This window comes from Lissotriton helveticus, chromosome 2_2, assembly GCF_964261635.1.
Source record: "Lissotriton helveticus chromosome 2_2, aLisHel1.1, whole genome shotgun sequence".
In the NCBI taxonomy this organism is placed as follows: Eukaryota; Metazoa; Chordata; class Amphibia; order Caudata; family Salamandridae; genus Lissotriton; species Lissotriton helveticus.
In genome coordinates this window covers 383,464,857-383,492,578 of record NC_136060.1, presented here as the reverse complement: position 1 = coordinate 383,492,578, position 27,722 = coordinate 383,464,857, and the positions used below count along the sequence as shown (strand labels likewise).

General features: G+C 43.3%; 1 protein-coding gene across 1 annotated transcript in view; it reads right to left on the bottom strand.

Annotated features, from left to right (window-relative positions):
* Positions 1-27,722, bottom strand: part of POLN (DNA polymerase nu) — a 2,689,548-nt gene that overhangs the window by 642,376 nt on the left and 2,019,450 nt on the right. Inside the window, exon 23 of the mRNA XM_078678603.1 lies at positions 13,554-13,668. Coding sequence (XP_078534729.1) covers positions 13,554-13,668 — 115 coding nt within the window. The remainder of the gene's footprint in view (positions 1-13,553; positions 13,669-27,722) is intronic.

Genomic DNA, 27,722 nt, shown 5'->3' with positions numbered 1-27,722 from the left:
AGAATTCTCTGCGAGGGGTTATTCAGTTCTGTACCTGGAATCTAGGTTGAACGAGGGATGGTATCTCTCTCTCTGGTCTCGATATTCCAGGCTGCCTGCGAGGGCTACCCGGAAGCGCCGGTGCTGGATTTCTTGGCAGGAGAAAGCAGCTTCTCGTTCTCAGCGCGTCAGGAAGGCGGGGCTGCGCCAGCGGGGTCTGCTCTGCTCTGCTCTTCGCTTCGGCAAGTATGGCTGCTCCGTCTCGTCACCACCGCGTGTCTTTGCATAGGGCAATATCGGTAATATTTATACCTTTAAGGTGCCGAGATTGACGTAAGGATGGACATAGATACGTCAATAAGGATGTCATACGACTTGCTCGTTAGCACATTCTTTTGCTGAAGTTCTCGGTGAAATCAAAACAATGGCCGCAGGGTTTTGCCCAGGTTGTCATAGGTTTGATTTGTTATGAGAACTCCGTATGCCTTATCAGGGGCTGGAGGAATATCGCTTGTCTAATTAGATCGCAAGCGTTATGACCTAATCAGATAACACGTTCCTGTGCCGTAGTGTGACTGCGTCAGATAACGGTATCTGCATCATGGGGGTTTTCTGCCTCATGGGCTGACTGCTAGTTAACTTGTTGGTTTGTTTAAACAGAATAGGGTCAGGAATAGGGGGATCGATTCAGAACCTATAGGAATACATCACACCCACTCCACGCTAACTATGGACATATTTACTAATCTATGCATAGTAAAACATACTATAGAGTACAGTGTATACCTTACCACCCCAAAATACATAAATGCATTTTGAAATTTTTCAAATATACGGAAAAATTGCAGTCATATGTATTGTATGCACTCAAGCTGTAGAATAATGCCAAAGTAATCACGCATTTGTATACATTATTGCTATTTGGTATATGAGAATTTACACATGAAATGGCTCTTAATACAGAAAAAAAGTTCGAGACCATTCCATCACAGAATAAAATATTTATGAACATACCAGCGGGCAGCTAATGTCTATAAGCTATCTAAAAGTAGAAATCTTAGTTCTCTAAGAATAGTTCTTACTTTAAGCAGAAGATAGTGTCCCGAAAAATATGCAAAAATATTTTGGGGCTGCTGAAAAATTGCTGTCCGTGAACTGGAGGTAAAATTGTTCATGTGACTTTATTTTTAAAGTTGAAGGCCGAATTAAGGGAACGCCGTGTGCGAGCTTGCTCAAAAGTCTCTATTTCTGCTCTGGTGAGAACATCATATCATTTAGGCTTTCGAAAAAACTGTCAACAGCTTCCTGGGAAAGTTCCACTAACTCGGAAAAAGGTGTAACCATGCATTCGTGCGCATGATTGTCTCCATTGACATTCTGATTCGCATTGCTGACAGAAGGTCGTACCTGTTCGATGCTGCTTTCATCTTGAACTTCACTACCCCTCAATCGTAGTGGTGAAGCTTCCACGAATGCCGTCATCAGGATTGGTAGCCTTTGAGGGCAGCACAAAGCGTGAACCTTGATCGGGCTCAACAATGTTTCTGCATCCATTGGCGCATCCGATTGTAGCGTCAGACAGGTGTCTAACACGCATTCTTCTCCGCATAGCAGACACCTTAATACAGGTAAAACACATCTTTGCCACATTGGTCGAAATGATAGAAACCAAGTCATGTTCAGGTCTCTAAGCCGGGAGAGTCCCAGGATTTTTGATATCCGGTCCCGGTATCCAATGGCTAGGATTGTTTCTTCCCTTGTCGCAAGAGTTTTGTCTGTGACATGGGTTGCCATAACGAAAAATAAGGACTAAGAATAGGATTCCTGCAATTAGTCCCAAGATCAGGGGAAGTCCGCCAAAAATCGAATGGACGAAATCTGGAAAAATACCCAGTATGGCTTTGAATGGTGTTAATGCCATCGAAATTACTGTCTTAAATACCTTTGAGACCCCATTGGTATCAGAAATATTTAAGATTTCATTCAGGATTTCTGCGAAATGTATGGGGGAATTAGTTGATAACAATGAATGTATCTCTGCAGTCGTCCTTGCGACTTGTAGATCATACGTTTCTTTTGATGACGTGAGCCTTGTAGGCGTCTGAAGAAGCACTGTTTTCATTCTGCTTAAAGTATCTATTCGAATAGAAGTAATTTTCAAATTGGGCCATGCCCTTGCCTCCCTGTCTGGAAAGGAGCTGGGGAACAATGACCGTCCACAGCACTTGACCTTCGCAGTCGTAGTTACGAGACAAGGAGTCCCGGGCATAAGACTACAACATCTGCGATCTACAATTAGAATGTAACTCCCATTATAGAGTCTTTGAAAGAATGGTTCTATCTCTGTTGCAGGTGCGCCTTGCTGGTGACATGAAAGGTTATTTGAGTTCCCTTCACAGGCTCCATGCAAACTGATTCCATTACACAGAAGTGTACCGCTTAGTGACATCGCACAATTATTGCCACTAAGAAACACTTTCTGTCCTTTATTACTGACACATGCATGTGAATAGGGCAGGTTCCATGTTGTTTTAATGTACCCCTTTCCCAATTTCTCGTACATGCCAGCCTGTATATATTTTTGGCAGTATTGAAACCTGAAGGTTGAGATTAGAATATTTATTATCCCATGTATTATCCATTCACTGACAGGTCGATCTGACATTGTCACTGGTAATCTTTCGAGTTTTTCAATGCTCAAGATTGTATAATCAGCACCCTTTTGTGCCATACTGATTTGTCTATCAGTAAGGTTAAAGATTTGGAATAGTGACGTTGTGTTAATTAAACGCCAAGGCACATAGCCTGAACGTAGATTTTGTAATGTCCAGCCAAGCTGTACAATAGAACGCAATTGAGACTGACCGTGTTGTAGCAACAGTAAGTCTTGCGATAATATGTCGATTGCTGAAGACACAATGCTGTCCAAAGAAAAAATTCTGGAGGACAGAGTCATTAACCCATTGTCCACTACAGAAAGTGATTTTTCCAAATTAATACGGTCAATTTCCCGTATTCTCTCTGCTGTTTCAATTTGAGTAACCTTCCAGGCCTCATTGTATGCTGCATATACAGAGGCTGCTATGAAACGTTTTTGACGCTGTTTGCGCGGTCCCATAATGAAATCACGCAAGTCAGCACCATCAGTAAGTAAAGTTAGGTGTTGCTTAATTTCTGTCAGTGTGGAAGTTTGTAGCCATTGAAGGCATAATTTGCCCACACTGTAGGTGGTTATTATCCCTGGGTGATGTCTTTGGGAATATCTAGGGCCTGGCCTGGTCATTTTGAACCCCTGTGTTTTGTTCAGGAATCTGTCTTGACAGTTATTAGTATCTGAGGGCCAGATCAACCACTGTTTCCAATCAGGATGTGTTCTGTTTTGGTTTAATACATAATTTACGTCTTTCTCTTCATATATAGAGCTATTGCTGCTCATTGTTGGCTTTGGAATAGACGGTTTATTTAAGTCTTTGATTTTGGCTAGGCCAAGACAGGTAGTTTGTTGAACAGTGTCATTTAAAAATATCATTTGTTCTGGGATCATGCAGGCTCTAAACAAAGATTCTATACCCTGCACTTGCCATTCTTTTGTACCCCAAACACTTTTCAATTCAACATTTTTGTCCCAATAATCAAAACCAAAAGTATTCATTTTTTCAAAGAATGAGTCTGAATATATCAATTTTGTGTTTGTTATCATGGTCTTAGTTCCTGTCTTGTTTGACAATTTGAAATAAAATGCATCAGCATTACTTGTGTTAAAACCTGAAAAGTATGAATATTTGTCATAGAAGGTTCTTGAGCTTCCTTTTGGAGGGGTTGCACAATGTTCCCATTGATTATACTTTAAAACATTTCTAGGTTGTGCAGATCTATGTAAAAAATGGTTACCATAGTGGTTATAACAGTACATACTATCATAATTTGTTGAACCCTGCAAATAATCATGTTTGGTAAATTTAGCAGACATTACTAAGTCAGACATCATATTATTAATGCTTTCGAAGTCCCAATCATCAGCAAATGAGCTTGGTTTTGCAAAGTCACTCAATGAGATCTTAATTTGGTGTGGATATTTCAGGATTTCGACCGGACCATAAATTTCATAGTCAGTGTTGTCCCAGGCTACCCCACCCGGTATCGGATTGGCTGTGAAGTTGACTGAAGAAAGTTCTCTTTTCTCGACGTGTGAAGATGTGTGTGGTTTGAGGATCAAGTTGATTTTCTGACTTGCTGTGTCCATTTTAGCATATTTTCCCTCAATGAAGCGTCCCAAAGTAAGTACCATGATGAGCCAAAGTATGAGGATAAATGCACCAAAACCCACCCAAAATTCGATCCATGGAGAAATCAGATATGTTTCTTTTAGTTGTTTCAAAAGTTCTTTAGCTTTATCTTTAAAGGTTTTTGATGATGGCTGTGTCTTTGATTCACTGAAGCCTTCAGAGGAATCATCGAAGTTTATGAAGTAGCCGGATGCAGTTCTGTCAATTGTTCCAATTGCTTCAGGATTAATGTTCCTTGCATTATCATTTGGTACTTCATTATAGATTGGTGTGTCTCTGCTAAATGTTTTTATTTGGGTTTTCAGAGGTCTGAGTTCTATTGCATTGTTGCATAGTCCTTGTTGTTCTTCTGTAGGCGTTTCGAATGTGATGAGCCTCTTCGTTAGGACCTCTGTACTGGTAGCAAACCTTGGTGTTTGGCTACTTATTGGGAGTCCACTTGGCCTACTGTTTGTTATCGGCCACATGATTGTGGTTTTACCAGGTCGATGGATACAACTCGGTTCTCCTTTTTACCAGCAAGTGGCGGTAGTACAACTGATCTTGTCCCGTTGATAGACAAGACAGGAACTGCTTTTCTGTAAGAAGGCCCAAATTCCTTCTTTACCGCGATCTTTTCCCAGACTAGATCCCCGACTTTTGGAATCCAGACAGGTCTTGCTGGGACAGGTGGTGGTTCTTCAGTGGTTGTTGGCTGTTGTTTCAACTTTATGTTGCTCAGGTCTTTTCTTGTTTTGTTTAAGTCCTGCAAAATAGCCAAACGGTGTTTGATATCAAAGCTTTTTTCTTTTACCACTGAAGTCTGACTATCAATGTCAGAGATCAACATCCTAGTTCCAAATAATAATTCGTACGCACTGAATCCCTTCAGAGAATTTCTTGGCAAGTTATTTAGACTACGTTGGACACTTATTAGATGTTTGACCCACCCAGCTCCCGAACCTAATATCATTTCCGTTATAGATTGCTTTATGCCTTGGTTTTTTCTTTACACCATCCCGTATCCCTCAGGAAGGAAGTGAGAAGATTCCCGCTGGGCTCTGCTCATTTGGCCATGTTTCCCATCAGGCTGGAGGGCTAGAGTGAAAACAATGGTCAAACGTAGCATGCTCTTAGCGTATATGCCATTTAGACTCGCAAATCTTTGTATAACAGTCCAGACGTCAGCCGAGTGCTGGTGATCTACATTATAAGTGGAAACTAGCCTGTATATGTTAATCGCAAGCCTTCCTTTTTACTCTTGATTTTTTCTGGAGTAAAACGACGAGGTATTAAACTGTTTCTCTCCCCACTGCGATCTCTGTTGCAGTTTGGGCAGTTTTTTACAAACATGGTGTGACGCAGGCTCATGCCTGGCCACCAGTACCGTGATTGTAATTCTTCCAGAGAATCTTTTAGTTTGAGGTGTCTGAGACCCTCGCCCATATGTGCGTCTGCGATTAACAAGTTTCTCCTGTCCATGTTTGGAATCACTCTATCCCCCACTCCAGGGATTCGAGCAAAAGGGACGGAGTTTGCATCGATTATGTATGTGTAATTGAGTGGATAGTTGATCGGTAACGCTGAGCAGTCGCCTTTTGATGACGTTTTCACTGCCAGCACTGTTTCACCGTCAATGTATTTTAATGTACGCTTTTTTCGAACTACGGGAGCCGATTTAGTGGCTGCCGCTGTGGCTGTCTCAGCCAATGAATTCCCTGCAACGTGAACGCCATCACGCTGATGACTCAGTGAGTGTGTCACGTGAGTCTTTGGTAGCTCTTTTTGTAAAAGAGCTATTTGTTCCCAAAGCAGTTTCTGCTTTATTGTTGCATCTGTGTCATCTTTGTAACCGTTTTGAATCCATGTCTGCAAATCGCTGTTATATGATTTGACGCAGTAATATGAATCTGACACTATAAGTGTCGGGAATTCGCGATCCGCATTATCTAGCGCCATTTTCAAAGCTAATATATCAGTTTGTTGTTCTGAATTAGTTTCTACTGAGTGTGTTTTTGTTAATAGAGGTTTTAGTTTACCTCCGCGCCACACTTCTTTTGTAATCTCACATGTGGGGTTGTATGCTTGTTCTCCCCAAACGGAGGGTTGAGCATGTCCGTTTGTATAGATTACACAAGCGTAGTGTCGTAAGGGCAGAATGTCGATTGGCAGAGGGTATGTTTTTTCATATTCTAGATTTTTTAATTCTTCTAGTTCTGGATCAAAGTAGTAGTATACTTTGTCCGTTGTAATTGAAGTCACCCATTGTATCCATTCTGGATTCAATGATGTTGTTGCCAAATTACACGGTGTTGTTAGTGCCTCAAAGGCTGATTCTGCTGTTCTGACTGTGATATGTCTACCATCAGCTATGTCTTTTTTCTCTAGCTATTGCGGTTTGAACTGCATGAACAATTTTTTCTTTAATGCTGAACTTCTTTTCAGCTTCTGTGTATAAGTGTGATTTGAATGCAATTGGTACCTTTTCTCCCTCATTAGAGGTCAGGTATGTGAATCCGCATCTCCCTGGGATGACTCGAATCACAAGATTGCGTGTGTTATCACGTGTTTCTAATTTTGTTTTAATTAGCATGTCTGTTTGTAAGGATCTCAACATTTCTGTGTGTATTTGAGTCCAATTGGATATTTTAAAATCTGGTTTTATCAGATCATAAAGGGGTTTGACCCTTTCTGCGTAATTTGCAATGTATGTTCTTCCGAAATTTAGGAAGCCTAGAATCGACTGTAGGTTTTTTAGTGTTCTAGGTCCTTGGAGTACGGCACATTTTTCTAGAAAATTGTCAGCCAGGCTTTTGCCTTCACTTGATAATTCATATCCTAAGAACAGGACTGTCAGATGGGCAATTCTGGATTTTTTAAAGTTGAATTTGTAACCCTCTGCTGTGAACCCAAGTATTATGGTGTTCACTCTTTTCAAGTGAGTATCCAAGTCATCATCTGTTAAGTAAATGTCGTCGACATAAGATAATGCTTCATCATCATATATTTGTAGTAATTCTGTTACTCTCGCTGAGAATACTCCCGGGCTGTTCTTGTACCCCTGGGCTAACCGACAGAATTGTTTTTGAGTGCCATTTATTGAGAATGCAGACAAATATCTGCTCTCTGGTGCTATGTTTTGACAAAAGAATCCATTAGAGATGTCTAAGGTTGTTTTGTATTTTTTGCGCACTATGTTATTCATTAGTGCAGCACTATGTGAGTTTTGCACTGCAAAAGTTTTGCAACATGTGTTACGGTGTCGGTAATCCAAAACTAGACGATATGAATTGTCTGGTTTGGAGACCGGAAACAAAGGGTTGTTCATTTGTGAGGTGCAAGTTTCAATCACCCCCTGGTATTCTAGCTGATCTAGTATTTCTTTTACCTGTTTTTTAGCTTCTTGCTTAATTGGGTACTGCCTTTGTGCAGTAGGTTGTGATTTTAACTGGATTTTGTGAGGAGGAGAGTCCTCATCCCATCCCACGTGATTTTTATATAAAGCAGGAGCTAGAGCCACTGCCCACTTTCTAGCAAGTGTGTATTTTTTATGAATTGGGATATGATTTGAGAAGGCAGGCATAATTACTTCTTCGCCATGAGGGCAATCCCTGACAAACTCTGGTGGCCAGTCTTTTTCAGCTAGAAGGATATCATAGCCCTTGGAGAGATTATCCCAAAATAGTCCCCTTATTTTTCTAGTCTTATCCCCCTCTATACGCAATGTTATTTCGTATATTTTGTGAGGTTTGCTAACTCTGGTGTCCGCAGTTTCCACTTGAAGATATTCATTCGTGTCCACTGTCTCCAGATGATTCATAAGGACTTTGCGAGCTATGCTCACTTCTGCTGCGCTGTCTAGCATTGTCTGAGCCCATTTCCCGTTTTTCAGTTGTGTCCTCAGAATTCTCGGCATTGTTAACTATTTTAATGCTGGCTACCTTCTTCTTTGGAAATTGTAATTTCTTTTTTAGCTGAGCAGGTTCCTTGTCTTTGGACTTGGCGTGCTCTTCTCTTTGTTCTGATCGTCCTCTTCTTTCCGATTTCTGCGAGGAAGTCTGAAAAGATTGAGAGGGACGTGTATCAATGTCTTGATATCTATCAGGCTTTTTTATATTATCCCTATTTCTAAGGTTATATCTTTTCCCAGAGGGGTCACTCTGGGGTGACCTGTGTCTTTGGTTCGGAGATTTCTCTCTTCGCCTAGGAGACCTTCCTCTGGACTGGAATTTCTTTTCTTTAGGATTGGATTGTTTGTTTCCATCCCAGCTCTTTTTCTGTGATGTTGAATTATTATTAAAAAATATTTTTTCAGGACTTTCAATCAGTTGTGGTTTTACTGGTATTCCACCTAAACTATCTCTACCTAGTTCCTCATAGGATTTTTCTATGATTCTGGCAATTTCAGCTGGTTGGTCTGCTATATCTGTCTCCTTTAACCTCTGGCGGATCGCCACGTTTGCTGCTTCTCCCTTTATGTTGGCTAATAATATAGCTGAGACCTGCTTGAAGTCTTTTAGTAATTTCATACCAAGAGTTAAAGCGGGTTCTGGACCGTATTCATCTTGAATTTGTTTTAGCACATCTGGTATTACCGAAATGGATGGAACACCGTGCGTTTTTGTGTAGATGGAAGCAAAAACTGTACCCCAAGTGTCACAGTCCTCAATGTGTGGTGCGATTCCCATTGGAAGACAGATAGTCAGAATCCTGTGCTTTTCTAGCGGGGTGGTGTCTGGAAACACCCCCTCTATTTGGGTGATTTTCTGCGCTAGCCAGAATGGTATTTGTTCCCGTTTAGCCGGTACTTTACCTAGGCAGGACTGGATGTTCTGTGGTGTAATTTTATTTGTGTTCCCCTGGTGAGGGGTCAGCTGTGGGAGTTTAATCGCTGGCTGAATTGTTGAAGTCCGCATCACATACTGGACTAATTGTCTATGTATTTTTATTAATTGTTTTAGCTGTGTTAACAGCTCTGCTAGAGACATCCCATTGATGTCTGGATGTGGTGTGTATCCGGCTAGGACCGGCCACGTTGCTCCTGGTCTACCTAAAGGACCGAGCCTGGTGATGTGATTATTGTGTTTTAGGGCGCCATCAAATAAGAGCAAATGCTCTTGAAATTTGAGTGGTACTTCCACCTCCTCGAAAGGAGTGTACGTTTCAGGAGGTTCCTCTATTTTGTAATAGTGGAAGTACTTTGTTACAGGATTTGCTGCTGGAAAATGTATCCATGAATAGTATACCTCTGTCTGCCGATATTCGTGTGCCTCAATTACGAATATGACTGTGCCACCTCTAGGTGTCAGTCCATTTTCTATAAGTTTTAAGGTTATAGATTTCCTTTTGATGACCGGGATGAGTATTATATCCTGGTCTGCTTCTTGCAGTGCAGTATCAGCTGCTGCTATTTCAGCTGCTAATCTAACTGCCTCTCTTTCTCCTTCACTGTCTGACATTGTACTGTCCAGAAGGTTATTTTGTTTGTTTGCAGATCAGGTTTCTTATGGAAACAAAGATTAGATGCACAATATTTTGGAACAGTGTATCCTTCAACGTTGACTATACCAAGAACCATACATAGGAGTTCCCTCCTGCGAGGTCTGGCGGATATAACCTTTTACCCACTCCAGACGTCTTTGGAGTATTATGGGAGAAAGGGGTCTGAGTGAGAAAGCACGACTGAGTTACTTTAAATGTCTTACGTTAGTTTTATCGCCCTTTCCAAACGCGTTGGGCGCCATGTAGTGTAGTTCCTATTATCCCAATAGGCTCTGCGCATTGGAATAATACCTTCAGTAGTAAAGGCCTAGACCAGACGTTAACTAGGTCTACTACTGTCGATATTAGACTTAAAGTTTTGGGTTTGCCAGCTAGCTCAGAGTTCACTAGAAACTTTCTCGAATGTTCAGGAAGGACTTAACTTCCCTGATTAGACAAGAAGGGATTTAGTTTCTGACAACCATAGAACATGACAACTTTGCTCTCCCCTAATCAAGAGTGTATCTCGAGAGTCGTGTGAACAAAAGGCAATTTATTTTACTCAGTCAGTACGTGCATTCTTAGTCTCATCAGATTGTAGAGAAAAGGAAGAGACGGGCGTGTTCAATAAAAAGGTGTTATTTATTGATCAGTCTCTTTTCTCATACAAGAGAAATGGATCGATATTATTGCAATACTTATAGCTAAGTAAAGTGCATACATTAAAAGCAATAGTATGAAATAATACTGTAAAAACATTGATATGGTTTCTAAGCCATAAGATGTTTTAAAATGAATAAAATATATTACATACACATATACATTTGACTAAACGTACTCAACTGGTGTTTCTAAATACGCCTACCCCGTGTACCTGACCTAAGCCTAATACGTGGGCGGGAATAGAAAGTTACAGTTTAAGTTAAGTTTGTTTTTGCCAAGTGAATAACTAAACAATTCTCTGCGAGGGGTTATTCAGTTCTGTACCTGGAATCTAGGTTGAATGAGGGATGGTATCTCTCTCTCTGGTCTCGATATTCCAGGCTGCCTGCGAGGGCTACCCGGAAGCGCCGGTGCTGGATTTCTCGGCAGGAGAAAGCAGCTTCTCGTTCTCAGCGCGTCAGGAAGGCGGGGCTGCGCCAGCGGGGTCTGCTCTGCTCTTCGCTTCGGCAAGTATGGCTGCTCCGTCTCGTCACCACCGCGTGTCTTTGCATAGGGCAATATCGGTAATATTTATACCTTTAAGGTGCCGAGATTGACGTAAGGATGGACATAGATACGTCAATAAGGATGTCATACGACTTGCTCGTTAGCACATTCTTTTGCTGAAGTTCTCGGTGAAATCAAAACAATGGCCGCAGGGTTTTGCCCAGGTTGTCATAGGTTTGATTTGTTATGAGAACTCCGTATGCCTTATCAGGGGCTGGAGGAATATCGCTTGTCTAATTAGATCGCAAGCGTTATGACCTAATCAGATAACACGTTCCTGTGCCGTAGTGTGACTGCGTCAGATAACGGTATCTGCATCATGGGGGTTTTCTGCCTCATGGGCTGACTGCTAGTTAACTTGTTGGTTTGTTTAACCAGAATAGGGTCAGGAATAGGGGGATCGATTCAGAACCTATAGGAATACATCACAGTGGCTTGGATGACAGGGCTTGCAGCTCACTCACTCTACGAGCAGATGTAATCACTACAAGAAAGGCTGTTTTGATTGTCTGAAGCCTGATGGGACAAATGTGGAGAGGCTCGAAAAGAGCACCTTTAAAAAAGTCTAAACCAGATTAAGTAGAGGTGCTGGTCACGTTGGTAGGCTTGAGCAATACACATTAAAGTCAATGGAATGGTGCCTGTAGAAAAAAGGCTACAAGGGGGCACTTGGGGACAAGTCCAGCAGAACCCAAAGGGGGCTCGGCTTGCGAGGGTCTCTGAAGCAAGAGGAGACAATGAAGCGTCATTTCGTCCTCTGCCAGGCTGCAAGACGGAGGTTTGGTTCCTCTGTTGCAGCTTTTGAGCTCAACTATCACTACTAACAGCTCCGCCAACGGATTTACTCATTTTACCCTCAATCAAACCTTTGAAGATCGCATGGAGCAAGGACACATCACAGGGAACATCAGACCCCCCTCCGATTCCTCACGCTGTGGTACTTAAATAATTTGGTGCATAAACGTTTACTTGACGCCCAGCCGATTTACTACCCCCTGATTGCCCATACCCGGACGCTTGACCCAGCCCACGTCCAGTTAAGCACTACTTTAAAACTAATGACCATTGTCCTGATGATGACCTGAAATCAATCAGGTTGAAATGCCGTTGACTACGCTGCATATAACTTGGGCGCTGTTGTGGTCAATTTATTTATCCTGAATCCTAAATATCAACATTGTATATATTTTTTGTAATTTTTATCACATTATTATTCTTCTTACTCCTTGTTGCTGTTCACGCTGCTATCCTCACCCCTGTGTCACTGCGCTGCTCACTATCACTAGCAAGTTCAGTGCTCAGATTTTGTGATATGGTCATTGAATATTAAATTGTACTGTAGTGCTGTTATAACTTCTTACAAATAATAATCTTTTCACTTTACCATCTTCGTTGTGGTCTCCCATCCTTTGTCCCCACCCACTGTGATTTATATCACTGTTTTTACTGTCCTGTTTTAATGATTGCCAGTTGAGACATTGTTGTTTGTTGCAAACTTTGCGCGGTCTCACATGGGTTAACTTGTTTTACACCTGTAATCGTTTCTTTTTTACATGTATGACTTAGGCGCAGTTGTTCCTGATCTTCTTGAGAACTCTGGGTAGGAGTGTTATGGGCGGAAAGGCATACAGTAGGCCAGAGCTCAACTCAAGACGTAAAGCGTCTCTGAGCACAAGCCGCCTTGGAAACTCCAGCGCACAAAACATCTGACATTGCACATTCTCGACAGAGGCAAACAGATATAACCAAGGCTCTCCTCACTGCTGAAACAAACCGTGCGCCACCTCCGAGTGGAGACACTATTCGTGATCTGCTAGGCATCGACTGCTGAGTTCATCAACTCTATTGTCAGAGATCTGCCAGATGTTGAACCACCGGGGATTTTCCCTGCTGTTCCAACCGTGTACAAAGGCAAAGGGTCCACGACCCCACCACGCCCTATTTGTTGCAGTACCACATGGCAGTGGAGTTGTCCATGAACATTTGTACCAGCCTTTCCTTGATGGAGAGTAGAAAGGCCTTCAATGCCAGTTGGATCACACGGAGCTCCAGAAAGTTGATGTGGAGGCCAAATTCTGTCGGAGTCAGTCCTCTGATATCCACCTCTCCCAGATGGCTGCCCCATTCCAAGAGTGACACATCAATCACTACTGTGAGATCTGGTTGGGGACGGGACAGAGGTCTGCCTCTGACCAAATTACGGTTCGTTAGCCACCACTGAAGATCTTTTGCAGTTCCCTCCGAGATCTGGACCATGTCAGAGATATTTCCCTGATGCTGCGACCACTGAAACTACTAGTCCCACTGCAGAGCCTGCAGATGCCATCAGGCGTTATCATCTATTTTATGGTGGTAAATATTGTTGTGACAATGTTACAGAGATCCAACCTGGAAGGTGCATGTACCAACAGAGAGGTGGGAACAATTCAAAATCCATAAAAGTGCATTAAATTCATATATATATGTATGTATACACACACACGCACACACATATATAATACAGATAATTTTGCATCTATTTAACTTTCTTATACTATACTTATTGTTTTCTTTAATTTACTTGTGTTTGTAAAGATCAGCTCTACAGTGCAAACACAATGAGAAATGTATTAGCCTTACCACTGAGAAGCCAGTGTTGTAAAGACATCTGTTGTGTCATGTTCATTGAACAAAGCCAAGAGTTCAGGATCTGAGGAGAAGTGTGCAAGGATTCGCAGTTCAATTTGTGAGAAATCTAAAATAAAGTTAGTTTGTTATTAGATATCGTTTAAACTGTTTTACACGTTAGCAAATTTTCTATTTCCAGTTTTTTTATTTTTCATAAGCTCATAACAGAGATACTACCTAACAAGCAGATACAAACTTCTTTAATTTAGTGCCGCATTTTGACTTGCAAATGCCTCTGTATACAATGTATTGTATCCAAAGGGTTTATTTCAATTTGGAAATTTAGAGTATGATTCATAAAGCCCAATTTGCAATTAGTCCAAATATAACATGCACACTATTAATAAAAAACACACACACACTGTATTAGGGTAGCAGGTGAATGATTTTGCAAACACTTGCAAAGAAAGGGGTGGAATAGGCAAATTAAGGAACTAAACAATCGAATGACACTGTCTACATGTGAAGTATGAAAGGACAGGCAAGTCAAAAGAGGTGTATGCACAGTAGGGAACATAACTAGTTGTCTGAAGATTCACAGAACTGAAGAAAATGTTTTTGTCACTATGAAGTGCTCAAGCGCCAACCTAAAGGAAAGCTGTAAAGTTTTCTGTCAAGCTACCTGCATATGTCCAAAGCCATTAAACTAGAGTCAACTCAATGATTTTTTGTAAGCAGAGAAATAAGACCATTTCATACATTCGAATGTATAGCAGATAATGAGAATAAAAATATCCAGCTATATACATCTACAGATAATGCATCCATGAGCAGTACTCACTGTAGCTGATCATGACTTAAATAATATTTTCGTTCAATTCCAGACATAAAAGGTTCTTATGTGGAAATGTACTTCTAAAGCATGTGTTTAGTTTATATATTTTCCTTGCTACTGAATAATCCAGTAGGTCATTCCGGATGATTTTCCCGTAAGAAAGTCCTCCTAATCCATTTTCTGCCGTCAGTAGAGCGCTTTCAACCCAATCTCCCCTTCTTCTAACGCAACAGTTCAATGCCTGCGGTCCAGAGACCCCAGGGTCCTCAACACATACTCAAGGGGTCCATGACTGTTCAGAAAATTAAATAGTATTAGCAGACTAATAAAGTACATATAAATAAAAAGCCAAATTGAAAATAAAACTTTTTTAAAAGCTCTATAGATGTGAAGGGAATTGAAATTAGAAGCTAAATATTAAGTTGGCATCCTTTTCTTGATTCGTGCGAGCAGTGCAAATGCTCCGAACAGCCTCTAATATGGATGAATGGAGGCCTCAATTTAAGCAGTCGTATGCGCTGACTAGAAGAGAGCATGCATTGGGAGATTAGGAGCAAAAAGACTATTGGCTAGATGCATCATTGTTTCCGTTTGCAATTTCTAAATTGCGAAAATTAAGGAATCGCAATTTAGAAATCGCAAACGGCAATGCATGAAAAAATCGCAACTTTTTTTGCGATTCAGTATTTTTCCCTAATTGCGATTCTCAATTTGCGAATCACAATTAAGGAAAACCCTTCCCATTGATCCCTATGGGCCAAAAGGCCCATAGGAATGAATGGGAAGGCATTCACATTTTGCGAATTTCAATTTGCGATTCGCAAAATGTGAATGCAATTTCAAGGGTGCAGGGGGGGGGGTTCCAAAGAACCCCTCCCTGCACCCCTGAAATGTAATTTTAAATGCAATTTACACACACACATGCCCCAAGGCATGTGTGTATGTAAATTAAAAGTTTCAAAAATGCAATTTGTGCATTTTTGAAAGTTTTCGGTAAATTAGCATGAAGTTCAACTTCATGCTATTTTACCCCTTCCAAATTGCGAATTTGCAATTTACAAATAATCATGCATTGCATTTAAGAAATCTCAAATTGCGATTTCTTAAATGCAATCGCAATTTTAGAAATCGCAACATGTTTGCGATTCCTAAAATTGCGAAATGCATGATGCATTCCAAATTAGTGAATTGCATTCGCAAACGGCCGAAAATTGCGATTCGCACCGTTTGCCAATGCAATTCTGTTTGATGCATCTAGGCCTTAATGATATACTAGAGTCTAGCATATTTCTTCAGCTTTAGAAAAGAAAACTACATTTTGAATGTTCATGTTAAAATAACAATTTTCTCATATTTGTTTGTGAATTAATTTCTTTGATGTTGATAGTCCATACAGTCTTTCTTTTTTTTAAAAGATCTATGTAAAAGCTCAGTGCTTTCTTCGGGTCCAAGCGACGGAGTTTCTCCTCCACCTCCTGTCTTATGTTGTTGGACTCACTCCTGAGGCGGAAAGCCTGGAGTCTTTTAAATCTTTTAAGCATTGTGTTTGATAACGCGTTTTTTAACTTGGAAATTACTTAAAAAACTCATGGCCATTACCCTCTCGTGCTCACACACCGCCAAGCCGAGTGAAGGCTGACGCGATAGCGCCGATTGGTTAAACGCCGCCAAACCCAGCAGCGGACACGCCCACTGCCACACCATAAGAGGCGCGCTGACTGCGAGCGCGGTGTCTTATGTTGTTGGACTCACTCCTGAGGCGGAAAGCCGGGAGTCTTTTAAATCTTTTAAGCATTGTGTGTGATAACGTGTTTTTTAACTTGGAAATTACTTAAAAAACTCACGGCCATTACCCTCTCGTGCTCACACACCGCCCAGCCGAGTGAAGGCTGACGCGATAGCGCCGATTGGTTAAACGCCGCCAAACCCAGCAGCGGACACGCCCACCGCGCTGGCCACGCCCCCTGCCACACCATAAGAGGCGCGCTGACTGCGAGCGCGGTGTCTTATGTTGTTGGACTCACTCCTGAGGCGGAAAGCCGGGAGTCTTTTAAATCTTTTAAGCATTGTGTGTGATAACGTGTTTTTTAACTTGGAAATTACTTAAAAAACTCACGGCCATTACCCTCTCGTGCTCACACACCGCCCAGCCGAGTGAAGGCTGACGCGATAGCGCCGATTGGTTAAACGCCACCAAACCCAGCAGCGGACACGCCCACCGCGCTGGCCACGCCCCCTGCCACACCATAAGAGGCGCGCTGACTGCGAGCGCGGTGTCTTATGTTGTTGGACTCACTCCTGAGGCGGAAAGCCGGGAGTCTTTTAAATCTTTTAAGCATTGTGTGTGATAACGTGTTTTTTAACTTGGAAATTACTTAAAAAACTCACGGCCATTACCCTCTCGTGCTCACACACCGCCCAGCCGAGTGAAGGCTGACGCGATAGCGCCGATTGGTTAAACGCCGCCAAACCCATCAGCGGACACGCCCACCGTGCTGGCCACGCCCCCTGCCACACCATAAGAGGCGCGCTGACTGCGAGCGCGGTGTCTTATGTTGTTGGACTCACTCCTGAGGCGGAAAGCCAGGAGTCTTTTAAATCTTTTAAGCATTGTGTGTGATAACGTGTTTTTTAACTTGGAAATTACTTAAAAAACTCACGGCCATTACCCTCTCGTGCTCACACACCGCCCAGCCGAGTGAAGGCTGACGCGATAGCGCCGATTGGTTAAACGCCGCCAAACACAGCAGCGGACACGCCCACCGCGCTGGCCACGCCCCCTGCCACGGGTCCCCCAGCTGCCATAAATTATGCTGAGGTACAGGAAGCGCAGTGGACGAGTGCAGCGGGCGCGACGATTGCGCGCCGAAGGCGCGCATAAGGCAAGCTCGTCTGCGCTCGTCCGCGCCGAGACCGGGCCTAGGGCCACCCCCCCTGTTACAGCGGGCTCCTGCCTCAGCCAGAACACCGCTATTCGTACCTACACTTCCTCCCAACTCCGCATCCTCAGACATCGGGCAGATGCCCCTCATGCCCTACCTCGACTTGACTATACCAACCCCAGTATAGGTCCGTACGAATGCCCTTTCTGCACAGAGGATACACCTATTACCCCTCCGGTCCCCACCCAGCAAGTCCGTGCAGCATTAATAAATGTGAGATCACTTCCCAAACATAAACTGGAAATATCCGAGTTTATTGACCAACACAAACTGGACCTACTATTCATCACAGAGACTTGGAGCGATGAATCCCCAGGGCCAGATTTTAGTGCTGCCACTCCCACTAATTACTGTGCATGTAGACTCGACAGACCAAAAAAAAAGGGTGGAGGGCTAGCAATCATATACAAAGAGCATTTTAAACTCACAATGGTAGAGGCAAAACAACCTGAGTGTGAGGCGCTTTTGTTCACCATTGGTACCTCAGGAAAAACCTCATTTAAGGGTATCCTTATCTATCGCCCCCCCCGGATCTAGATCAAAGTTTCTCACGAATCTGGGTAATCTAATTGAGGCCTCTACAGGATCCCCTTATTTCACAATACTGGGTGACTTCAATTTTCATCTCGAAGCCCTAAATGATCCTGATACATCCCCTCTAATTAACGATTTAGAAGCAGCTGGCCTTCTTCAAATGGTAAAAGAACCCACCCATCAAGCGGGTCATACCTTAGATGGAATATTCACTAGCAGTCCCCACATCTCTGTCACCCAGGTAATCCCCCTAATCTGGACGGATCATGCAGCTGTGTGCTTCTCGATAAATACTACCCCGAATTTATTGCCAACTACCTCCTCTAGTTCAGTCCCGTATAGGGACTGGAAACATATTAACATCAATTTACTAGAGGAGATGTTGCTTGGTAGCACCCTGCCAGATACACAAGATCCGGAGCTAGCCTCCTCCAATTTCCTGAGCTTGCTAAACACAGCTTGTAACAAACTAGCCCCAGTTAAAATTTCTCACTGCAAGAGAACGCGCCCTTCGGCACAATGGTTCACGGAACCCCTACGTCTACAGAGGCAATATGGCAGGAATTTAGAGAGGCTATGGCGCCGCAGTTACAGTCCTTATGACAAGACAACTTACAAAAATGCCCTCTCCTACTACAAAAGGCTTATTATATCAGAAAAGAGCTTATATTATTCATCTCAAATCAACCAGGCAAAAAATTCGGTAGGACAACTATTCCAGGTCGTCACCCTCTTGTCTAATCCACCGGCCCCGCGCGTGGAAGGTTCCCAGGTTCTTTCAGACACTTTGGCCAAATTCTTTGAGACGAAAGTCAGCTCCATCTTCTCAACCTTCTCTCACAACCCCCTTGCCCCCTCACCCAAAGCACTCCCCACCCCCAAAGTACCAAAATTCACAGCCTTTGAACCAACCACCCAGGAACACATCCGACAACTTGTGGCCTGCACGAAATCGGGCTCTCCTCTTGACCCATCTCCGCCCATGATCCTGAATCGCATTCCGGAAGCTATCTCACCTGCCCTAACTTCAATCTGCAATACAATGGTCCTAACAGGTACCTACCCATCTGTCTGGAAGGAGGCTATTATCAAACCTCTTTTAAAAAAAACATCCTTGGACCCTCTACTCCCTGCCAGCTATAGACCTATTGCCTGTCTCCCTTTCCCAGCCAAGATATTTGAGAAAGTTATGAATGAATACTCAACTTTCTTCATTTATTGAGGACAATAACCTATTGGATGACACCCAATTTGGGTTCAGAAAAGGCCACGGAATGGAGACAGCGCTGCTTAAAGCAGCAGACGAGATAAGGGCCACAATGGACAAGGGAGGATCGGCAGTTTTAATTCTCTTGGATCTCTCCGCGGCCTTTGACACTGTCGATCATGTCACTCTGATCGACCGTGTCTCTGCATTGGGAATTAAAAACAAAGCCAAAGAGCTCTTAACCTCGATCCTGACAAACAGGCCTCAGACGGTTAAAATGGGCAACTACACTTCCCAAACATTCTTCCTCCCCTGCGGAGTACCACAGGGCTCCTCGCTAAGTCCGACGCTTTTTAATATTTATGTTGCGGACTTAGCGAGGGTTATAAAAACATATGGAATTGCCCTGACAACCTATGCCGACGACACACAACTGGTGCTATCAGTATATAACAACGGTACGGCGGTGGCAGCTAACTTTCAGGAGGGTATGCTGGCAATAAGCTCCTGGATGTCATCCAACTGTTTGAAATTAAACTCTGACAAAACAGAGGTGATGACATTCGGGAACTTGCAACCCATTTGGTCCCCTCAGTGGTGGCCAACACAAATGGGTGCACCCCCCCTGCCGGTGACTAAGGTACGCAACTTGGGAGTAATCTTCGATAACAAGATGACTTTTCTCCATCACGCCAATTCAGTGGAATCATCAGCTTTCTTTGTCCTAAAACGAATAAGGAAACTGCTTCCATACCTACCTCCAACCACGGGGAAAATGTTAATGAGTACACTAGTGTTCTCTCGAACAGACTACTGTAACTCACTCCTACTGAACTCCCAAGAAAAAATCCTCAATAGACTGCAGACCGTGCAGAACGCCGCAGCCAGAATCCTTTTAAAGATTCCTAGATTTACTTCGACCTCTCAGTATATTAAACAGCTGCACTGGCTCCCTATCAGGAGCCGTATCAAATTTAAAGCTCTATGCATAGCTTATAAAGCCACCAATAAGCAAGGACCACTATATTTACAAAAAGCTTTTGCCCCTCCTGAGTATTCAAGAACTCTACGCTCAGCATCAGCCCATTTGCTGAAAGTCCCACGGACAAGAAAGTCCAACTGGGGAGATAGATGCTTCACCACCTCAACGGCCAGGCTTTGGAACACTTTACCATTCCATATAAAAACTGCCCCTACACTTCTGCAGTTTAGAAAGAAACTTAAAACGTGGTTGTTCCCAGTATAAGCACCACCTGTCCACCTTTCTGAGAGAGTTCTGCAACACTAGCGCCGAGACACCCGCAAGGGTATTTGTGCGCTCTAAAAATCAAATAAATAAATAAATAAATAATGTAAGCTTGCTTCTGTATTTGTGTATTGGTTTAAGGTTCAAATCCTAGAAATTGCATAGCTGGCTGTCTCTGGCTTCTAGTACTGATTCAGTGTGGATCCACAGACAACAAAAGGTAAACAAGGAAGGGTTTCTTACTTGTAATCCTAGTTCTCTCTCAGGGGAATCTCCATTCAAGTTATAAGCACTAAATAGTCCCACCCACATGCGGGGATCTGGGAGAACTTCTTTATAATATATCTTCTTAAGTGTAGATGTTTGCCTTTCTTCAGTAAGGCCTGGAGAAACATTTAAGACATTCATTTTTTGCAGCCTATAAGCAAGGCTATATTGCACAATTGCTTCAGAATTTAGTTAAAAAAGGGTAATAAATATCTTTAAAATACAGGTAAAATAACTGAAATTGAGATGTTTGACTGTTTAAATCTTTCACAAACCCTGTTTATAAATATAAAGATAAAGGAGGGGAGGACAATGTAGCCTAATAGGATGCCCTTATGTAGAGGATCCTGACTTTAGTTGTTTCACGCCTAGACTATGGTAACATTCTTTATCTGGGAGTTGACCAAGAAACTCTTAGAAAGCTTCAGGTTGTGCAGAATGCGGCTGCACGACTCCTATGCCATGTTCCGCGGAGAGTCTCCATTTCCCAGTCACTCCTAGACCTCCATTGGCTCAGGATCGCTAGCAGAATCAAGTTTAAGGCCCTCTGCTATATATTTAAGATTAAACAGGGTACTGCCCCTGAATATCTACAGGAACTTATCCATGCTTATCCCCCCACACGTTATCTCAGATCCTCCTGTAAAGGTGATTTTGTAATTCCTAGATGTAAGTTGGTGAAAATGGGCAGTCGCTCGTTCTCCCACTTAGGCCCTAAGATTTGGAATACCCTGCCCACTGCTCTGAAAACTGAAACTATCTATCTCAGCTTTCGTAAAGGACTCAAGACATGGCTCTTTCGGCAATTATTTATGTTTGTCCTCTTTTCTTCTTTTAATATGTCCCTTGGTGTCGGGAAACCCTTTGTGGGTAGCTATGCGCCCTAAAAGTTAAATAAATAAATAGATGTGAAAAGAGCCTCTGCGCCTTTAAGGAACCAGAGCCCTCCAGTATCACATCATGTCCAGCATGTGGCAGTTGCCTCAGTTCTTTTTTACCGAGACAGTGAAAGTATCAGGAAGGAAATGTTTCCAATAGTCATCTCTGCTTCTTCCACGGGGAGGAGGGTGGGTTGCTTATGACTTCATCCGAGAATCCCTTAAGCGAGAAAAGGGATTACAGGTAAGAAGCCATTCCTTCTCTCTCAGGGGATCTCAACTGATATTCATAAGCACTGAATAGAGTAGCAAGCCCATCCCCACAAACTGCAATGGAAAAGGAACAGAGACAATCAACAGCCCGTATTAAGCAAATACATTTCTTAGGGAGGCCTGTCCTATTAGATCATCTGTTCTCGTATCTGAATCCAAACAATAGTGTTTGGTAAAAGTGTGAACTGATCTCCCCATTGCCGCTTTACAGATTTCAGCAATTGGTATATTCATCATTAAAGCAGCTGTAGCCACTTCCCCTCTAGTAGATTGGGCTTTAGGTGTTTCGGACAGAACTTTATTAGCTTTCTGGTAGCATAACAGAATGCAATTCATCTAGATGTAGACGGTTTAGAAGTGGCTAAACATGTATGGGCTGGGGTCCGACTTGGAGATATCAGATGTCTTGTCCAGACATCTAGAGTATGGAGAGTCCTTTCAGCTGGTGTAGAAGAGTGCTGAAAGTAAGTAGGCAGAGAAATGGTCTGATTAACGTGGAAATCCAAAATCACTGTTGGGAAGAATTATAGATGAGTCCTTATAACCACCTTACTACTATGGAATATCATGTATGAATCTCACTAACCCTACGAGCTGACGTGATATCCACAAGGAAAGCAGTTTCCCAAGAAAGGTGTTGTAATGAGGATTTATGAATGGGCTCAAAAGGGGCCTTCATAAGACTTGAAAGGACCATGTTCAATTCCCAGGGAGGGGATTGACGCCCTATTGCAGGGAAAACCTTTTTCAAACCTTCAATTTCTTTCAGTTTATACACTGTATAGTTTCGTTGACAGTCATGAAACTTTCGTCAAAACATATTATCATTCTGGTGGGTATCTCATGTGTGTTTGTGTTTGGGTGCCTGGTGAGACTAGGTCTCCTCCCTGCTTGTTGGTTACCAAGGTCTATTCAATGGAGCTGACAACTCTTAAGTTTGGCTATAGAGAGTTTACCTTTGTGGATCTAACTGGGGCAAATAACTTTGGAGTGGGAAGAAGGGGGGCTGGGATTGAGGGCATTGGTAGCTACTGGTCTATTGGCACTAGACATCACTTTCACACCGGGACTTATAATAAATGGGGTGGGGTGATTGGGACCCTCTCTGGAGGTTTCCGTGCTGTTTGGTGTGTTGCGGGGTCGGGTCCGTTTGTGTGACTGCTGGAGAATTCATGGGGGTTGTATGAGTCTGTGTGAAGCTATGGAGGAGCAACGACCACTCCATGGCTATAGGACGTCTTTGTGTGCCCTGTGCCTCCTTGAGCCTGACCGCGTCCTCCTCAGCTGCTCCCCATTTTTGGACTGCCCCTCTCCAGGCCACTATCAAGGGGCCATTAGAAGAGCGCCAGTGTAGTGTAATATTGCACTTATCGAGAAGCAGGGCCAATATTGTAAAACAAGTCTCAACCTTCCTCTGTTTTTTCCGGATCCTCAGGGCGCTGGCTTCCCATGTAACAAGCGCTGTCAGACCTGTGGCCGTCAATATTGTGGCATGCACCTCTGCCCAATAGGGCTTTGGGGTGGGGCAGGACCAAAGCATGTGTATAAAGGGAGCCTCTGGTGTGTTGCAGCGTGGGCACTCAAAGTATGTTGTAAGGAAGAAGCCTTAGAGCTGTTCCGGGGTGAGGTACGCGCAATGTAATATATTAAATTGGATGTTTTTGAAGCGCTGGTTATGCAATACTTTTTTAGGGTGTTCCAGGGCTGTTAACCATTCCTTATCATGTAGTGCCCACCCAAATTCCTGCCCCCTTTTTGAGCCGTAATCTCGTAAGTGGTGCACTTGTGAGGTCTATGATTGATTTGTAGATCCAGCTGATAAGGTGTCTCCGAGCTCCCATGTTCAATAATGTATGTAGTGTTTTTTGTGTTTTGGGTTCTCCCCCCCGTTAGGTCCCATGACCTTCTACAGTCCGCTACTAGCTGTCTATGAAGCAGGAATTTCCCTACCAGAAGTCCACTTCCCTCCACCAGGCCCTCAAACGAAATCAGTTGGTCATCGGTGAGCAGGGCGTCCATCTCTATCAGTGCATATTCCGTCCAGGTTTGGAAATCCCTAGATGTGTAGTAGCTATGACCCCTAGGTAGGCCCGCTAGTGGCAATAGTGAAGAGTATATTGGCGTCGTTCGAGAATGACAGTGGATTCGCATTATACAGGATCTGGCCACCTTCACCAAGACAGAGTGGGAGAGCTTTGGTCTAGTCCCCGGGAGGAGCATGCAGATGATTTCTGGGGCTGACAGTTTCCCCGTTGATGTTTCAGTTTCTTCCATTTGGCACCCCGCTATCCAGCGCAAGATCCACTGCAGTTGCGCTGCGAGGAAGTAGGCTTTGAAGGAAGGGGCTCCCAGCCCTCTCCAGTCCCGTGGGGGTTGTAATGCCCTCAGAGCAATCTCTGCGGTGACCTCCACGCCAACCCAAGGTCAGCAGTAAGGAATTTAGCTCCTGAAAAATAATCAAACCCTCTATAAGGTCTTTAATAACCAGAATTTTGACAAAAGAGGTTTGGGAAGGACATTTTCAGTAGGCAGTAATTACTGCCAAATAAACTTTGATAGAAGAGAACTGTAAGCCTGATTTTACCAGGTAAAGCAAGTAAAGAGGAATCGCTTCCTCCAGGCACTTGGTTGGATCAAAGGTCTTGTCAGAACACCAGATACAGAATCTCTTTCATTTAAATGAATAAGCAGAATGTGTTGAAGGATATTTTTGCTTCTTTGAGAATGTGCATGCAGTCTTTTGGAAAATTCAAATGCCCATATTGTACTAGCTCAGGAGCTGTTCTGCCACGCTCAAAGAGTTGAGATTGGGGTGAACCATTTGGTGTCCGAATTTCGTGAGAAGATCCAGTCTGAACAGTAGTCACATTTGTGGATGCTCTGACATGTGGAGAAGGTCAATGAAACACCATTGTCGGGCCTACTCCGTAGCAATCAAGTCCCCTCTTGTGTAAGACAATTGGATGAGAACTGATTAAATCAGGGGGATCTGAGGAAAAACTTAGAGAAATTTGCTGGACCTGTCGATCCAAAGAACATTTTACAGCGTCCCTGGTTGGTAGTGCCCTGAGGTGACGTCTGGACATTTTTTGTTATCTGCGGTTGGGAATAAGTCTATTTGAGGAAAATCCCACATGTTAAATATGTTTCGTACAACCTTGTTGTGAAGAACCCACTCATAGATTTCCTGAAGAATCCTGCTTATGGAGTCTGTTTGAACATTTTGAGCCCTTGGAAAATGAGCTGTAGGATTCCAGATTGTCTGGGCTTCCTGAGGCAATGGCCTGGATCTTGTTCCCTCTAGCCTGTTTAAATAGTACATAATGTTGAGTTCTCTGTCTGGACAAGCATGTATTTTGTCTTTGATGACAGGAGAAAAGCCTTCAGCACCAGAAGAACCGCCGGAGCTTGAAGAGATGTATGTGATAAGTAATTGCTGTCAGAAAAAAAGTTCCCCAGATCTAAAGATGATTAATGTGTGCTCCCCAACTGAACAGAAAGGCATTTGTTACTATTGTCTGAGAGGGAACAACTTGATGAAAAGGCATCCCATGCATGAGATTCGTCGGTACACACCAGCATTTCAGAGACTGTTTTGCTTCAGGAGAGAAAGTAATCTTGTCCTCCCAACTGCTTGAACATTGATTCCACTGATCCTCAAGACACTCTTGAAGTGGTCTCATGTGGAGATGGGGTTTCGGAGTTAAAAAGATGCACAAGACCATCAAGCCTAGGAGTAATGACACTTGTCTCACTGTAGGATGGGAGACTTTCATGAGAGAGTAAAACTTCAGGAGGACTTATGACAGTCTCTCCTACGAAGGATACATTCTTGCATGTAGTGTGTTGATGGTAGCCCCTAGGTAATGCAGAGACTGGACTGGAGAAGATATCGAGTTGTGATTGTAATGCAGCCCTGGTCGATGGAGAACATTGATCGCCATTTTATAATGGGCTTGGGCCTCTTGTCCAGTTGAAGCCTTGATAAGCCAGTCGTCTAAGTATGGATAGACGAATATTCAAAGTCTCCTGAGATGTGCTGCAACTACTACCATACATTTGGAGAATGTTCTAGGCCCAATTTCAGGTCGAAGGGAAGTACCTTGTATTGGTAGTGATCATGACCCTCTAAAATCTCAGGAACTTGTGGTGTTTTCTGGCTGTCGGAATAGGAATGTATGCATCCTGGAGGTCTATCGGGAAAATCCAGTCTCCTTTCCGATGGATAAATTTGAAGAAGTGAGAGCATTCAAAACTTTTCTCTTCAAATCCATTTGTTGTCGAGTTTGAGATCCAACATGGGCCTGAATTTGTTTTTAGGGCCTTTCTTTGTCACTAAAATAATATCAGGAATCATTCCTGTGCCTTGTAGTTTGTGAGGAACGATCTCCACAGCATGCTTTTACAGTTGGATGTTGACTTCTGCTCTTAGCATCTGCAGATGTTGTTTGGACAGTTGTGGTGGGATGTTTGGTGGAGGGCTTGTAAACCTGAGACAATAGCCATTCTGTACAATATTTAGAAACCAGGCATCTTTCATGATGGATTGCTGCCCTGTCAGAAAATGAGAAATACTCCCCCCTACTGGAGTAAGTAATGGCAGAGGGGGAAGCAGTAATTCATTGTTTTTTAGCCTACTGGAAGCTTTCCTGCTTGGGAAGGATGATGTGTGCATCCTCCTTTAGAAGGTCAACATTGCTGGTGTTGAAAAGGTCTTTGCTGCTGTTGTTGACCTTGAAACTATTTAGGGGTTTGAACCCTCTGTGGGTAATAATGTTGGTCGTACAGCCTATAATTATATTTGAGTTGCTCTTTACGCTTTTCCAGGCCCACTGCTTTGAGGGTCTCCATTTCTGACTTCATCCTTGCTTTCATTGTCGGTATGGCTACTGAATAAGGTGTTTCCAGAAAAGGGATGATTAAGGATTTGCGGCTCGGGTTCTTGTTTCAATGCTGTTAAATGAAGCCAAAAATGCCTTGAAATGGCCACCCCATGGCAGTATCCATGTGTTGCTAGTAATGAAGCACCTGCAGCAGCCCTATTGACCTGATTGGAGGCCATTATGCCTTCACTGACTACTTCAAGAAAATCTTCCCTTTGATCTCTTGGGAGATGTTCAGCAAACTGCTATAATGAGTCCCATATGGTTCTGTCATACCTGCCCAGTAGAGCAGATGCACTGACTGCCTTTATTGTAATGGCTGCTGTACCACACATCTTGCGACCTACAGAGTCAAGTTTTTCACTGTCCTTTTCCAGAGGAACTGTAGAGGACGGAGGAGTAGAATGCACCTTTTTTGCAGCGAGAGTAACTACAGAGTCAGGGGGAGGATCCAAGCTGTGGAACAAAGGGTCCTGCTCTGGAGGTCTATATTTTTTCTGGAGCCTCGACGGACCTGATTTGGGTGCAGTGAGGGAAAGGAACTGTTCCATTTCTGGTTCCAATAACCCCGGAACTAGGGGCAGGAGAAGTCTAGATGCCAGTCACTGCTGGAGAGTCTGAAAAATCACCAATGTCGATGGCTGTAGGTCAGACAATGGACCATTCAATTTTGAAGCTCCCCTTATAAGTGCCTCCTGAAAGGTGTTTATATCATTCATCAGAGACACTCTTGGTTGAGGAGAGTCGGATAAAGTAGGAGAATATCTCACGGCGCTGGAGGAGGAAGCTGAATAAGGCGATTTGCGCTATGACCATGCCCTAGATCTAGACCTGAATGCATGATGATAATGGAGTGAACGCTGGAAAGATTGTCTCTAAAAAGAGTGCTGAGACCGTTCACGACGTTTTGAAGGCAATCACACTCTGGATCTATGCCGAGATCTAGAACATGGATCTCTAGGTCTCGGGGTTGTAAAAGCAGATCTCACCAGCAAATGTGCTTCCATAAGTATTTGCGGTGGAAGAAGCGCTGGCAAAATGGGTGGAGGAGGTGGTGGAAGAGGTGGCGGAGGAGAGTCTGAAAGTACAACAGGACATGATGGAGAATACAATCTG